Source organism: Eretmochelys imbricata, chromosome 1 (assembly GCF_965152235.1).
Source record: "Eretmochelys imbricata isolate rEreImb1 chromosome 1, rEreImb1.hap1, whole genome shotgun sequence".
NCBI lineage: Eukaryota > Metazoa > Chordata > Testudines > Cheloniidae > Eretmochelys > Eretmochelys imbricata.
The window spans coordinates 322020882-322038071 of record NC_135572.1 but is presented as its reverse complement, the minus strand read 5'-3'; the positions used below and the strand labels follow the sequence as shown (position 1 = coordinate 322038071).

Genomic DNA, 17190 nt, shown 5'->3' with positions numbered 1-17190 from the left:
ATAATATTACTTTCAGAAATCTTTAATGCTGTTTGTAGTAATTTTTGCTAAAAATTCTAGCATTTTCATTAATAGAAACATAGTATAGTGTGAATTTAGTCAGCTGAGAATCAGCTTGCTGTACATAGGTAAATGATTATCCATACCAAATGTGTGTGAAAATGTTTAAATTAGGAAATACCAACATTAAGGTACTGACCAGCCAGAGACTTACCAGGAAGCAATCCCAGGTGGCAGCAAGCTGTGGGAAAACATTTGTTCACAACAACTTTTGGAACCTTCTGGGGAGGGAGGTTGGTTCTTATCATTCCTATCAAAGAGAAGAGACAGTTTCCAAAATACAGAACTAGAGAAGTTATCTGAAATTGATAAGACTAGATGTTATAAGTGAGTTAATAACAAAAATAGCCATAGAGTCAAGGAAGAAATAGTTAAAAGCTCAAATTATGATACAAGCTTTCTAATGAAAATGAAATGAAGCTGATACTAGAAACCATTGGTGGAACCAATTTCTTCTATGATTCCAATTACCCATTTCCATCAATGGCAGAAACTGGTCAATTAATATATATGAATTTATTTCATGGTGGGAAAAAATAATTTTCTCTATAGATTAATAAACTCTTTTAATTTAGGTATATAAATTATATCCATAAGACATTACTCAAAGGAGATGTATTAAAGACAGTTAGTTCTCAAGGACCTGATTCTGAAAAGTACTGAGAGCCAAATGCAGTTAATGCAGAATTAAGGGTATTTATATCCTACTGAAATGAGCAAAAATGCATGTGAATTAAGGAAGGAAGGAAAACTGGCTCACCAGCAAGTTCCCTTTTCTCCTAACCCTGCAGCAGTCTCTCCCTTGGGAATCCACATTAGTAGAGAGGTTGGGTTGAAGGTAGACATAGGATGACTGGTGGCTCTCCACCAGATTTTCCACACAAAAATCCCACAGGCTAGATTTAGTAGATTATTCCTTTGCACTATGGAATTCCTCACCTCGGTGGTATATTTCTGGACAGACATAGTTGGAGGAGATTGTAACAACACATCCCCTGCAGGAACCTAAATATGCTTTCCAGGGACTGCAACAAACCAGAAGTGCAAGACGGCAGTGCGTAGCCAAGGTGTGGATGGCTCTTGTGCCTAATGGATCCCTGAGCTCTGCATATGTCTTGGGAGATCTGAGAGTTTAAGGGTAAAACCTCCAGTCTCTGCCACGAAGGGACAAACTCTGTCACATCTCTACTGCTCTAACACCTCCCCCACCTCCTCCTCCTCAACCCCAAACTGGAAGAATTCCATGGACTCTCCAACAGTTGAAGATTTCAGAGTTTTCACCTCCCTAATCACAAATAACCAGAGCAGAGAAGAATGGGACCCTAAATGTATCATGTGACTGAAATCTCACTCTGTGTCTGTTGCTCTGGGCTACTGCTGGTTTGAAATCTCTATATAACGATGTCTTTGCATTAGGAATGATGTCATATATAATTTTGTAGACTTTAAAAACTCAGTAGACTTCCAAACATACAGCAATGATCCAGTGAAACAAATTTGTAGTTTTAATTAGGCATTGAAATTAAATCATTAACAAATTCCAGCTATACATTTTTCTCTCCTAAAAGCTATAGTATAGAAACATTACATCCTGATCATTAGAGACCACATCATTACAACTTTCGACTTATCTTTTTTAAAGAACATAAGTTGTCCCATAAGTAGAAAGTCTAGATAGGCAATGGACATTGAAAAGACACTGTGCAGGGTAATTCATCTCTGAAGGAATGCTAGCTAGGGACATGTCCTATTCTCAGACTAAGGGATCTTTTGTTAGAGAGAGAGAGTCTGAAAAAAGATGATTATATATTGATATTTTATAGCTCTCATGTGACTTTAGCAAAAGTTTGATTAAAAAATCATTTGCAAATACAAACTGTTTTCTTCTTCTTTTCTTTCTGCATCACTTAAACCCAATGGGAGTGGTCTTCTTTCTGCATGAATCTGATTCATCATGATATATTAAGCTAGGTCATCGTTACTTCACTCTTTGGCTATTTGCCCTGCAAACTGAGAGGGAGAAGATAATTCAATTTGTCATATGCTTCCATGCTACATTTTCTCTATCTCTTATTATTTTTCAATATTAAAGGGACAAAATCAAACTTTAAAACACACACTTCTTTTTGAGGATGCTTTCCCTACCATAGTATTGTTCACTGTAGGTAAGTGATGGGAAATGGCTATAGAAATTATGCCAAACCAAAAGTATGCAATCGATATGCAGTCCTCCTAACTGGCATGGAAGAAAGATACTTTGGGTGTATAAAGAGGTCAGAGTTTCTGTAACAACACAGACAGTTTCAGCGATGGTCTCCCAAAATACACGTGTGCCCCTCCACGACTAGACCTATATGGCCTGTCTCTGAACTGCACTGTCTCCCTGTGAAGACTAGGAGCTACTAGGGGCAGGGTACAGTGTTTTCCCCAGGAATTGAAATGGGGGGGAGGGGTCAGGGCCAATGAGGGGTGAGACAGTGAGAGTGAAGGTGGGCTATATGGCACCATAGTAAAAACTGAAAAAATGTTTCATGACTATTCTCTTAGATTTAACTCGTTTTAAAATCATCACACAAATTAAAGTTGGCTACTCAAGCCTTCTATGAAGCACTACATCTATATCCTTCTTGGTTTCTTGTTATAATTTTGCACAACTCTTAATGAACTTCTTGAATGCAATGCGTTCATCTTCGGTGGCTTCTCGTGTGTCCAGCGCTTCCATTCCTCCAATTGATATGCTCATTAGTTCATTCACATGATCAGGCAGAAGGTGACTTCTTTCAGAACACAACATTCTATTCAATGATGAAAAAGAAACCTCAACTGTACATGTTGTGACTGGGAATAGCAAGAGATGAATTCCTACTTCTTTCATCCTAGGAAACATAGCACAAAAATCTATTTGAGCCCCTAGTGATGATAAAAAAAGAAGTTGAAGTCAAATCTTCATTCATTCGTCATATAATATTTCACTCTGTGTTCAAATTCTCTATTTTGTCCTGAGCACAAGGCAGCCCCATTGCTGGTAGAGCCTCATTCCGCTCTACTGTCGGTGTTTTATAGGACAGGGATCTGTAAAAGCTATGTGGAGGTTGAGTAGAATCTAGAAGTCGCTGTTGTAGATATTTAAGAATCAAGTCTATGTACTTTTTCAGTTGTCTTAACAAACACTTCTTGTCCTCTTCACTTTAGGATTCAATATAAATGCCTTCATAGTCAACTTCTGAAGTCAACTGAAGTCTTTTGCTTCGTCCAGTACTTTTTCGATGGATAGCTCTCCGATTGATCAAAATGTAGCTTCTCTTGCTGGACAAAGATCTACTACTGTTGTAGCAGATGCCTGGATGGCATTGTTTAATGACACAAGTGGTTTCAACAGTAGACTTACAAGAGAGAACAGCAATAGTCCTGAATGTAGTAGCAAAAGTAATCCACCAGCCTCACTACTTAGATCCATCCCATCTTGGTAGATACTTTCCAAAGCCAGTAATAATGGCTGGAGTAATTTTAAGACAACAGCCAAGGATCGCTCATGAGAAAGCCAGAGGGTTTTCCCAGGTTGGATTAATTTGAACTTCAGTCCCACTCTATCTTCTATATTTTCCAAGATATTCAGTCTTTTTGGACTCTTGCTGAAAAAAGAATATAACGAAGACATTAAATTTATAGATTTTTTAATGTCTTTTGAAGAGTCTGCAGCTCATACTAACGCTAGTTGGAATAGATGGCCTCTGCGATGAGTATAGGAGAGATTAGGGTTACACTTTTCTCTGAGCAAAACTTTTACACCACCATGTCTTCCAGAGCAGCTTGCAGCTCCATCAAATGCACAAGCAGCCATCTGTTTGGGGTCCAATTGACAAGCATTTAACTTTTCTAAGATGTGGGTTGTCACAGCTGCAACCGATGTGTCTTCTATAACTTGAACATCTAGAAATACATCTACTGGCCTACCACTGACATCAAGATAACGTACACAATGACTTAACATTTGCATGGGTGCATTCATCAGCCATATATGCAATTTTTTTTAACGTGGTGAGAGAGTTCTTCACTTATTCAACTGTTGAGTCTTTCACTGTTACACCACATGCTTCTAGCCAGTTAGTTGAGTTTCTTGCAGAAAGATAGTGAGCATTTGCTGGTCTTGTTCGGAACCAGTGTTCAACTTCAGGATGAACAAGTGACAATGAACTTAACATTGGCCTCCAGTTTGTAGTGTGTGGTATCTCTTGCTTAAATAGAAAGTATGATGCCACAGCCAAGTTTGTTCGCATGAACTGTGTTGTGTCTCCAGAATCCTTAACAGCCTCATTAACACTCACTGGTGTTGTCCTTAGTCAGTGGAGACTCAGAGGTGCTTCTATATGAGTTCATCTTCCAGGTGGGGGGGGGGCAAGAAGGCACCTTGCTCATTCCTCCAGCTGCTCACTGTTCACTCTAGCCACTATTGTTCGTTGTACCACCGTTCACTCCATCGCTCTGTTGCCAATAGCCCTGTGCCGTCACCTTCTGCTGCCACCTGCCACTATAACCTCTGTGAGTTGGTTTCTTGAGGTTTCACCCAGCTCTCAGTGATTTCAGCTGAGCTCTCAGTGGTGGAACCTCACTGCTAGTGCAGACTGGGCCATCTCATCCACAGAAACACTGTCCCACAGCAGGTCTAAGCACTTAGACCTGATTATCAGTGTTTTCAGCTGCAGCGGTCACTTAACAAAACAAAAGACTATCTATGGAGCCTAATCAGCTCTGTCTTTAAACAGTGGAGAGAGGCAGGTCAAATAGTACTTGTGACTCAGGCAGACCACTATGCAAAACACCTGTCCCCACCCTCTCTCTTGATTCCCTCAATCAGCACAGGCTAAATAGTTCTACTGCCCTTTACTCATACAGTAAGAATAACATTTCATTACCCCACCCCACCCCCGCATTCAAGTGATTTGTAACCCAACCCCAGTCAAAATCTATCACTGGGGCAACACAGCTCTGTTTGCTGGATACCTAGGTAGATTAGGTGTGAATGTAAATACAATCTGGTCCTGAAGCCTTTCCCCCCCAACCCCCAGCTCATCACTAGCTGTCAGGGAGAGCTCATTTACACTTTGCTTACCAATCATAATTTGAAATTATTAGGTTGGCCAACATCACCAAAATGAATGCACTGACACTGTCATAAAAGACAACAGTTGTATAAGGAAGCTAGTCTATGTTCATACCTTTCAAATCTATTATACTTTTTCAGATACACATATTTTATCATACACTTTATATGTTTTTAAAGTGTGTATTAATATTTCAATTTCAATTCAAATGTCCAAACAATCATTAAATTGGCAACGCTGCATGTAACTAGTTCACAAAACTGGGGGGGTGGGGGCGTGTTGTGGAAATTCAGGAGGGGTGTAGGGAAATCCCGCAGGGACTTGACCTTTAGCTGATCCTAGATATGAAGAGCATCAGTGAGGGCAAGACACCCCTTATGGAGGGGGCAGAGGGAGTTTCCAGGCCAGGCTGCGCACACTAGGTGGCCTGTTTAACCAGCCTTTGGGGTTGTCTCTGGCAGAGAGAGCGGGACCGACTCAGGCGGTTCTAAGGGGCAACCTGGAGACAGAAGTAACTTCCGTGGCCCGGCGAGCCCACCCACCTTACCCTCTGGGAGCAGCTTCTTTCCCCGGGGCTGCAGGCCCTTCCCTCCCCTGGTTGCCAGCGCGGCACGCTCCGCGCGCGCCCATTGTGACCTTCGCGGGCAGCGCGGGCGCTGTGAGTCACTCTGGACAAGGGCGGCGGTGGGAAGCCGCGGCCCCAGCGCCCCCGGGAGGGCCACAAAGGGTCGCTCCCCGGCTCAACCAGCTGCTTGGCTGTTACTGAGCATGCGTCAGCTGCCTGGGCTTGCCCCCAGGGACGTGGGCTGTCGCTGGTGCCCTGCGGCCTCTCGGGTGGCTGCCGCTCTGACTTGCGGTTGCAGAGCGAGCCCTGCTGCGAACCGGGCTGCGCGGGGCAGGGCTGGGCCGAGTGTGTTGCAAACTGACTGCACGGAAGGACCACACACGTGGAGGCAGAGGACGGAGGGAGGCAGATCAGCAAAATCAGGAGTGACCCCCTCCGTCCCCAGTCCCTCACACCTTGTTACCCCTGAACCAGTCACCAGAGGCGGGGAGAGGTGGCAAGGCAGCAAGAGAGAATACTTGCTCCTGGCAGCAAAGCGTGCAGGCAGCGGTTTGGTAGCGCCACGCTGCTCACAGTGCCACCGCCACAGCAACCAGCTCCTCCTCCACTGGGCTGGAAACTCACTCTGCCCACAGGGGTCTTGGAGCTGCGGCTTGGGATCGCTAGCACCGGGAGCAGCCAGAGGTGTTAGTGGGAAGGGCACCGGGACTCAGCCTGGCAAGGAAGGATGAACAGTGACGCTGGGGATAGAAGGGGCTTTTAGATTTACAGGAGTATAGTCCCACCTGAGTCGGGTTTGTAGTAAAGGCAATCTGGGTGAGGCTCAGCTGCCTGGCCACGATTTCCGTATTAAAATAGCCTGATCGCTTAGCTTGATATTCCGAACTGTTTTGATGGAATTGAACAAACTTCCAGAGCTGCAGCATTAATTGCGTCAACGTTGCTGGATTTACCAGGCGTGTGGGGGTAAATGCAGGCAAACTGCTTGCCCCGGCGCCCCTTTGAAGTTGAATGGCAAATCAGTACATCAAAGGAACACTGCTGCCTTCTCCGACTCCACAGGGGTTGAGAGGATGGCAGGCAGGAAAGGAGGTAAACACCTTGGCTGAGTAGAACTGAGTCCTAAAGACTGGTGACTCCTTTCTGCTTTATTTTTTACTTGCTCCTGTTCCTCCCATCAAAGCGCGATCATCAATTTAAAGCAGTGGTTCTCAAACCCATTGCCCAGTCAGGACACAGCTGCAGCCCATGTGACATCAAGCCCATGTGACAGGTAATATATATATTGTGTGGATTCAGCCTGCCATAACACATGGAGAGCTGCTACTGCATATGTGGCCCACAATGGTAACTAGGTTGGGAACCACTGATCTAAAGTTGATGGAGAAATTTTAAACTGGATTTGTTGACATTTTAAAATGTCTCCCACTGTCACCTCAGTGTCTTAATCCAAATTCTAACTCAGATCATTTTACCTGTCTTACTGAAATTCTCCCTGCCTTTCAGATGAATACAGTATTTTTTCACTTCTTGTTGAAACTTTTCTTTAAGTTTGTAGTATGCTGTTAACCAGCTGACAATTCTACCTTTAAGGCAGTTAAACTTCAGTGATGGGTGAAGTGACCAGTGTTTTAAGTCCTTGAGGTCCCCTGGTGAAACACATGACATTATGCCATTGTCATATCATTGGCTTGTCCCCTACTATTCCTGAACATCAAAAGTTAACTTACCTGCCACAAAGGAAATGTCTAAATCAATGGATTCTCTACCGGGCTATTACTGTTTGGTGCAGAATACCTCAATTTTTCAAATTAATGCTGATGTCAATGGAAGTTGAGGGCTCTCAGCATCTTATTGGTTTGGGCTATATAAGAGAATTAAGCCCTCAAGAGGACATGATGGTCTCTTTTTTATTTCTTTTCCCGCTTCAAGCCCAGTGATAAAATTATAGTCTGTTTCTTTGTGTCTCATGTGTTGAAAGGTCTTGGTCAATCGTAAATTTGAGGAGAGGCAACTTCTTGGAGACAAGGATTTAGTTTTACAACTGGCAAGTATGTTACCATATAAAAGAAATAGAAAACAACCAGTTAAAGTACACTCAAAGTACTTTACATACCCGACCCTACCCACACAATGGTACACGCAAACCAGTTAAACAAAATACCTAAACCCTGACGGGATGATGTTTTCAACCTATCAGTTCTCATTCCATCCATGATGTTTAAAAGTTGTTCCAGTGGTTTTTGCTTTATTTTTGTAAAGACAACATTCCTTTCTGCCCCAGTGAACCCAACAAAACCATTCTTGTTTCTACTTGAACGTAAGTTGGGAGTGAACTTTTTCCAAATTTTAAAGATACAACATTTTTGGAGACCACCAGGGTCTTCTGCTGCCTTTCTTGAAAGAGTTAGCACGCAAGAATACCTCCCAAGACATTGGAAGCTTTTGGTGAAGGATGGCTGTGTCAACCTTTGAATGGTAATATCTAAGACAGAAAGCATCAGCTTTCAATATGGGAGCAAAAGTCTCTGGTAACCTCCAGTGAAGGGTAGATTAGCTGGCGATAAGCTGCTGCACCAAATACATCCAAAATCTTAGGGGAATGGAGAGGGTATTTTCCCTTTTTTACCAGTTGCATAAATGTTTTTAAAGTGGTTCTTGAAAACTGTTAGAGCCTTTGGCATATATTAAAAATGCAAAAATAAATGAAGCTCCCCAAAAGCAGAAAAGAAAAAGTCCCAAAGTAGCTGCAAATCTCCACCCTCGTTATATGTATGCTGACGTTTGGCTTATTCCTTTCTCCTCAAAAGTCTGGGAAAAGACATACGGCTTGCAGTGTGCCCTTAACATCAACTGATTTGGGTTATTTCAGACTAAAAGAGGGAATGAATTCCAAAGTCTAGGGCCCATCATGGAAAATGCCCTGTCAGCAGGGAAAAATGCCTCTCAAGGGTCTCCAGTTGTCATGGAAATGCTTATGCTGTCACAAATTCATCTGACTTTGAGACAGATATATGATAAAGTAGGAGGAATAGATAAGACTTTGAGGGAGAAACACTTAATTTAAAGGATGTATTTTATAACTATCAAAAGTTGTTAGCAAAATAGAAATATGAAAAGGGGAAAAAATCATTTTTTAGGAAGGATACATTTTCATATGTGAAAGAGCAAACAGATTCCAGTAAAGCAAGGCATTCAGCCCAGCAGTCATCCCACGTAATAATATTATTTGTTTTGTTTTTTTCATTCTGATTAAGTTACAGGGTGAGTCAGTAGATTTTGTGCCAAGCACTTAGAGTTTCGTGACTTTTCAAGGCTGATGTAAACTAAGGGCTGTTACTCCTTTTTCGCAGTCCATAAATTTGTTACAAAAAATATTTTAAAGAATTGTATGTTTTCATCTATGCAAACTGGACTTCAATCCACACCTAGACTCCTTGTGATAAAGACCTTTATTTTATACAAAAGTAATGAGATGCAAAACACCTTTACAACTCCTACAAAAGTGAAGTATAAGCAAAAATATCAATTATGACCTGTACTCATAACTTTACAAAAGCATTTACCAGTGAAATTGACTGCATAATTGCAGTTATATTAGGCTCTTGCAAACAAATGAGACCTACTGTGTATTGCCATATTTATTTCAAAAATCATATCTCCATAACCCATAAGTAATTTATGACCTTGTTTCCAAAGGGATTTTTTAAAGCAACAAAACACTAAACATTTAGATACTATCAGCAACCTACCATCAAATAATATCCTCACACAAAATATAAAGTTGCATTAAGAAATTTCACCTATATAGTTCAAATTTATTAGAAAGGTACAGTATTTACCTTGAAAATAAATTTTGTTATTCCTTGGTCCCTACAGCTGGAGCTATAGCATTGTCTACAAACTGCTACAGTTAAGAAGCTTTAAATAGAATAGTTGATTTATTGTATTATATTCTACTTGCTGAATCCACCTTACTGAGCCATCTGTACCACAACAGCTTTCCACGCTTTGTCTTTGTCAAAATCCTTTATGGTATTATTGGAAACCTAGAAGCAAACAGGTTTCAAACAGTGTTTTAGTTAATTATTAAAATAAGTAAATATGCAGGAGAACACAGAAATAAGAATGTGGGCTGATTTATTAAAATATATCATAAAAATGTTTTCTATTTTGCATTTAATTAGTGGCTTTTATCCTGAAGAATCCTAAAACTCTTCAGAAATCATAACCCTACAGCATCACTGAAATGAAGCCACACTAGAGTCAAGGGCATCAACTTGCTGATGCACAACACATTGCGAAGAGTGGCCAATATGGAAATTCTGGCTAAGGACACTGGGCCAAATCCCTATTTTTACTGAAGTGCCATAGGATCTTTAATATCCATGCACACAGATTCATAGGTTCCAAAGCCAGAAGGATCCATTGTAATATCTAATCTGACCTCTCATGTAACATAGGGCGTAGAACAGGGGTGGGCAAACTTTTTGTCCCAAGGGCCACATCTGGATATGGAAATTGTATGGTGGGCCATGAATGCTCACGAAATTGGAGGTTGAGGTGCGGGTTCTGGCTCGGGGTGCGGGCTCTGGAGTGGGGCCAGAAATGAGGAGTTCAGGGTGTGGGAGGGGCTCTGGGCTGGGGCAGAGGGTTGGGGTGCAAGGAGGTGAGGGCTCCAGCTGCGGGTGCGGGCTCTGAGCTGGGGATGAGGGGTTGGGGGTGCAGGAGGGTGCTCCAGGCTGGGACTGAGGTGTTCGGAGGGTGGGAGGAGGATCAGGGTTGGGGCAGGGGGTTGGGACACGGGAGGGGGTCAGGAGCGCAGGCTCTGGGCAGCACTTACCTCAAGCAGCTCCCAGAAGCAGCAGCATGTCTCCCCTCTGGCTCCTACGTGGAGGCGCAGCCAGGCGGCTCTGCACGCTGCCCTGTCCGCAGGCGCTTGGAGAAGGGGCAGCATGTGAAGCCCCCTGGCTGACCCTACATGTAGGAGCCGAAGGGGGAACAGGCTGCTGCTTCTGGGAGCCATGCAGAGTGGGGCAAGCCCCAGACCCCGCTCCCCAGCTGGAGTTGATGGGGCTGGATTAAAACATCTGGAGGGCTGGATGCAGCTCCCGGGCCATAATTTGCCCACCCCTACCGTAGAACTTCCCCAGAATAATTTCTTTTGAACTTGAGTATATATTTTTTTTAAAATCCAATCTTGATTTAAAAATTGCCAATGATGGAATCCTCTATGACTCTTGGTAAATTGTTCCAATGGCTAATTACCCTCATTGTTAAACATTTACATCTTATTTCCAGTCTGAATTTGTCTACCTTCAACTTTCAGCCACTGGATCCTGTTATACCTTTGTTTCCTAGATTGAAGAGCCCCTATCCAATATCAAATATTGATCCCCATGTAGGTACTTACAGACTGTAGTCAAGTCACCACTTAAAACCTTTTTGTTAAGCTAAATAGATTGAGCTATTTTAGTCTATCACTATAAGGCACATTTTCTAACCTTTTAATCATTCTCAGGCTCTTCTTTGAACACTCTCAAATTTATCAGCATCCTTCCTGAATTTTGGATACCAGAACTGGACACAGCTTTCCAGCAGCCGTCACACCAATGCCGAATACAGAGGTAAAATAACCTTTCTACCTTTACTTAAGACCTCGCTGTTTATGATCATATTAGCCCTTTTGATCATATTAGCCCTTTTGGCCACCACACTGCACTGGGTGCTCATGTTTAGCTGATTATTAACCATGACCCCCAAATCTTTTCAGAGTCACTGCTTCCTAGGATAGAGTCCCCCATCCTGTAAGTATGGTCTACATTCTTTGTTCCCAGATGTATACATTTACATTTAGCCATATTAAAATACATATTGGTTGTATGTGCCCAGTTTACCAAACGATCCTGATTGCTCTGTATCAGTGACCCGACCTTTTCATTATTTATCACTCCCCCCAATTTTTGTGTCATCTGAAAACTTTATCAGTGATGAATTTATGTTGTCTTCCAGATCATTGATAAAAATGTTAAATAAAGTAAGGCCAGGAGTCGATCCATGCAGGAACCCACTAGAAACACCAGCTCAGTGTTGATTCCCTGTTTACAATTACATTGAGATATATGCAAAAAGAAAAGGAGTACTTGTGGCACCTTAGAGACTAACAAATTTATTTGAGCATAAGCTTTCGTGAGCTACGGCTCATTTCATCGCATGCATTCATGAAAGCTTATGCTCAAATAAATTTGTCAATTTCTAAGGTGCCACAAGTACTCCTTTTCTTTTTGCGAATACAAACTAACACGGCTGTTACTCTGAAACCTGTCATTGAGATATATGTTAACCAGTTTTCAATCCATTTAATCCATTTAATGTGTGCCATAGTAATTTTTTATTATTTTAGTTTTTTAATCAAAATGTCATGTGTGTACCAAGTCAAATACTTTACAGAAGTGTAAGTATATTACATCAGCACTATTACCTTTATCAACCAAACTTTTCATCTCATAAAAAAACATATCAAGTTAGTTTGACAGAGTTTATTTGCCATAAACCTATGTTGATTGGCTTTAATTATACTACCCTCCTTTAATACATAAAGTAGGACTTTGGTTTTTAAGATTTCAGCTGAAAACCCTACACAAAGAAGTAAACACTTTGAAGCAGGGCTTCTTCTGTGTTTGTACAGTACCTAGCACAATGGGGCCCTGATCCACGACTGGGGCTCTTAGGTGCTATTGCAATACAAATAATAATAACTATAAAAGACAACTCAGTTTACTTAATTTGAAAAGATGATGAAGCTTACTCAGCCTGGCTAAGATTCAAATGTATTGTTCCAGGGAATTTGGGAATATTAACTCATATATATATATATATATATAAAATATGATTATATGGTGCATTTTGAAAGTTTTGCTATATATATGTATATATATAGTTATTTTTGCAATATAGAGATATAGATACAACATTTTCAAAATAAAATAATTGAATAATCTGACGTTTTAAAAATAATAATTAAAGCAGGTTATAGCTATTATGAAAAGTTCTAAACATCTTTAATATAGTTTTACTTCTGTCCTTAACATTTTTCTTTTACAAATATTTTTTATAAAAAAGACTCAATAAGCACTTCAGTGCTGCCTCCTGTAGCTGGTATGGGGAACAAATCACACCTTCAAAGCTGCCACCTGTACTAAGTAGTTAGACAGGGAAGAGGCAGTGTTCCGCTGGAGCAGAAGTGGGTGCTGCTGAGTAACGTGTTAACAGCTATAGGAAAAAGAGTGTAGTCCTTAGTGTTTGGAAGACATGAACGGAGGTTGGACTTGGATAGAGACATTTTTAATTCTGATGACTGTGCTTGTGTTTGTATCCAGGGAGGCTCCTCACCAAGAGACCAAGCAGCAGCAACTTTAAATCAGTTCAACCACAATGAAACCTCTGTGTTGTTGACCACCTCAGAAGTTGCTTGGGAACTAGACATTCAGGGACTATTGCATGTGCTGAACACATGCTCCAAAATATGGAGTAAGATATCCACCGTATTAATTACTTAAAACGCACACAATGGAGCCCAAGGCCTGGTGATGTCATACTGAGGACAAGAACACGGTCAAGAATGTAGTAGACTTGCCGACTGCAGCTGAATAGGAAGTGCTCCCCTGGCTTCATGACATGACCAGCTGTTAGCCATTGTCGAACCTATCTTTCGGTGAAGGTCAGCTCTGGCAGGGGAAGGTGTGTCACAAGGATGGCCGTTTATGGGGAGTTAGATACGCAGCCAACCTCAGCTGCAAGGAGGTGCTTGGGAGGTGGCAGTGCCCCTTCTACACTATCCTTCAGAGAATGTCCATTAGAGGCTTCAGTGGGAACCTGCAGCATGTGATTAATAATAAAACATCTTTATTAATGAAATCGCTATTACCTATTTTATGCATAATGGGTCAGATCCCATTTATTCAGGAAAATATACCTCACTGAGCCAACCAAGTCATCAGATGAGGAGTTCAGTAGACCTTAGGACAAACTTCAGAGCTTGCAGAATCCAATGGGACTCACCATTCACTATTGTTCTCCAAAAAGGCTTGTATGTATATAGTCCTTCTACACTAATTTTGTATTAGCACCAAATTCTCATAAATATATTGGCTCACTCTTAATTTTACTAAGTCCTGATATATTTCCATAATATTTTTTTCTGAATAGAAACAGCCAGCAAAAGAGGACATTTACCTTTTTCTTTTAAATTAGTTTAATGAATTTGCTTGTGAAAGGTGCAAAATGGACAGAATTGAAGATTACTGTACATTTCCACAGAACTGACACAGGACTAGCAAATGCAGTTCAAGATTCCTCACACTGTTTAATATCCTCAACCCTAACCTTGAGTGACCAGAGCATAGATTTAGTCACAGACTGATTTGATCCTTGGCTTCTTTGCTGATACTTCTAACGAGGATGGCAGTAGGTGGTTTGGGTTTTTTTGTTTGGTTTGGGGGGTCTTTTGGCTGGCACACTTGTCTGCTCGGAACTGACCAGGAGTAACAGTGCATTCTCCATCACTGGCAATTTTTAAATCAAGGGTGGATGTTTTTCTAAAAGATATTCTCTAGTTCAACCACAGCTATCGTATTTGAAGCAGGAATTAACTCAGGGAAGTCTATGGCCTGTGTAATGCAGATCAGACTAGATGATCACAAAGTTCTTTTCTGGTCTTAAAATCTATGAAGGTGTCACGGAGTCCCTGCGCGATGCTCTGGAACTGCTCCCCATGAAGCCAGTCAGGACTTTGGGGCAGTCGCCTTCCTGTGAGCAGCCTGTCTTTAGGACACACAGCTTCCACCTTCCTGGGTATGACCTCGGAGCATTCAGCATCCTCTGCCCCTCTGTGCGCTTCCCACAGCAAGTCCGCTCAGGCAGGGCTCCTGGGGAAGCCAGAGGGTCCTGCACCCCAACTTCGCAGTGAGACGTGACTCTCAGCCAGCCAGTAAAACAGAGGTTTATTAGATGACAGGAACATGGTCTAAAACAGAGCTTGCAGGTGCAGAGAACAGGACCCCTCAGCTGGGTCCATTTTGGGGGGCAGTGAGCCAGACAACCACGTCTGCCCTTCACTCCATGTCCCAGCCAGCCCCAAACTGAAACTCCCTCCAGCCCCTCCTCCTCTGGGCTTTGTCCCTTTCCCGGGCCAGGAGGTCACCTGATTCCTTTGTTCTCCAACCCTTTAGCTCTCACCTTGAAGGGGGGAAGGGCCCCGCCATCAGTTGCCAGGAAACAGCATGTCGGCCATTCTCTGTGTCCAGACCCCTGCACACACCTGCCCTCTAGGGCTCTGTAATGATCGTACACCCTTACCCCACCACCTAGATACTTAAGAACTGCATAGGGGAAACTGAGGCACCCCCACACTATTCAGAGGAAACATTAAGAACAGTCCCACTTTGTCACAGAAGGTCACACAGAAAATCTATGACCTAGGCAGGAATAGACCCCAGATCTTGATTTTAGTAATGGGCTTCAATCTCAAGACCTTTCTTCCTCTCAAGCAAACAGCTGGCCTTACCCACAGAAGAAATGTGCAGGGCTGGTGGCTAGAAATAACAAGCATTTTACTGATAAACTGAACAGTTCATTCTGGAAGTAATTGAGAAACAATAAACCTAGCAAATCATTTTTACAGTCACTCTTCATAAGTGTTACCACTCTTTAAGGGTTCCATGTCCCATTACCAGTCTGTTATACCACAGAATATCTCAAGTCAACTAAGAAAACTATTACTGTACTGGTTTCAGAGTAGCAGCTGTGTTAGTCTGTATTCGCAAAAAGAAAAGGAGTACTTGTGGCATCTTAGAGACTAACAAATTTATCCGATGAAGTGAGCTGTAGCTCACAAAAGCTTATACTCAAATAAATTTGTTAGTCTCTAAGGTGCCACAAGTACTCCTTTTCTGATTACTCTACTGAGTATCTAATTTAACCAGGAAAATAAGTCATTCAGGGTGAAATTCCACCTTAGCATGAATAAATACATCCCTTACATTTTTAAGGGCAATTTTAGGTGATAATTGGGAATAAATAATTCAAATATTACAGAAAATCCATTCATAAACTACAGATATTATCAAATTATAGTCAGATATTAGACGCTTACCTCCATTGTTTTGTACTCCTGTTTACTAATCTGTGGCATTGCCCAAGATGAATCATGCAGCTTCATTTTTGTCTTGTAACTTACACACTGGATGACAGTGCCAATGGTAAGCACTGCCTGAATTAACAGCATCAGCATCAGAAGTAACAGAAGTATATCATAAGATTGCTAAAAGTAAAAATGTATATAAGTTGTTAGATGTTTATCATACCTGTCTTTTCTGCCTTCTCTCACTTCATATTTTCTGGAGTTCTCCCACAATTTACATGTTTCAGTATGACACCTCATTTTTTTCTCTCGCTGACTGATCAAACACTTTGTTCTTTTGGAAAACTAAACTGCATTGAAAAGCCTTGAACAGAGTTGGGTGAAATTTGTTAGTTTTGGTTTGGTTTTGGTTTGGTGTAAATCATTCATTTTCTATTCACATATCTTTGACTACCTGGGCATAAAGCCCTCAGGAAACTTGAGCTGGTGTAGAATGTGGTAGTACATTTCCTCAGCAACACAAGCTACTGGGATCTGCAAACTCCATTAATCTTTTCCCCAAACCAAGCTTTGAATGAATCCAAGTGTTTATAAGTGAACATTTAGCACTCTATCCCACTGTGCCACTTACTGATAGGCATCCTAGGAAACAATTTGAAAGAAATTATTCTTCATGTAAGGTTTAGAACTTTGAAGTTTGTTCGCCACAATTTTATGAACACTTAGAATCATAGAATATCAGGGTTGGAAGGGACCTCAGGAGGTCATCTAGTCCAACTCCCTGCTCAAAGCAGGACCAATCCCCAACTAAATCATCCCAGCCAGGGCTTTGTCAAGCCTGACTTTAAAAACCTCTAAGAAAGGACATTCCACCACCGCCCTAGGTAACCCATTCCAGTGCTTCACCACCCTCCTAGTGAAAAAGTTTTTCCTAATATCCAACCTAAACCTCCCCCACTGCAACTTGAGACCAATACTCCTTGTTCTGTCATCTGCAATCACTGAGAACAGACTAGATCCATCCTCTTTGGAACCCCTTTTCAGGTAGTTGAAAGGAGCTGTCAAATCCCCCCTCATTCTTCTCTTCTGCAGACTAAATAATCCCACTTGCTGAGCTGTTATGGAAAAGTTCTGTGGAATTTAAATAAAAAATGATTACCTTGTTATAGGTTATTTTTAACCATTCTATAGAATTTGATGGAGAACTATAACCCTGTTATAGTCTTCTATATGATGGTTCAAAATAACTATAGAAAGAATAGTTTTAGAATGTGTGACAGGGTCAGGCCAGATGGCTACAAAAGAGTGGTCAAAGGTAGATA

The 17190-nt window shown here is 41.7% G+C and overlaps 2 protein-coding genes across 2 annotated transcripts in view; both read right to left on the bottom strand.

Moving 5' to 3' along the window:
• Positions 1 to 7395, bottom strand: part of TTLL8 (tubulin tyrosine ligase like 8) — a 62764-nt gene extending 55369 nt beyond the window's left edge. Inside the window, exon 1 of the mRNA XM_077805570.1 lies at positions 7203 to 7395. Within this exon, the coding sequence (XP_077661696.1) occupies positions 7203 to 7395 (193 nt within the window). The remainder of the gene's footprint in view (positions 1 to 7202) is intronic.
• Positions 7396 to 9701: 2306 nt separating this feature from the next.
• Positions 9702 to 17190, bottom strand: part of MLC1 (modulator of VRAC current 1) — a 34599-nt gene continuing 27110 nt past the window's right edge. Inside the window, exons 10-11 of the mRNA XM_077807851.1 lie at positions 15881 to 16048; positions 9702 to 9776 (exon numbers count right to left, since the gene is read on the bottom strand). Coding sequence (XP_077663977.1) covers positions 9702 to 9776; positions 15881 to 16048 — 243 coding nt within the window. The remainder of the gene's footprint in view (positions 9777 to 15880; positions 16049 to 17190) is intronic.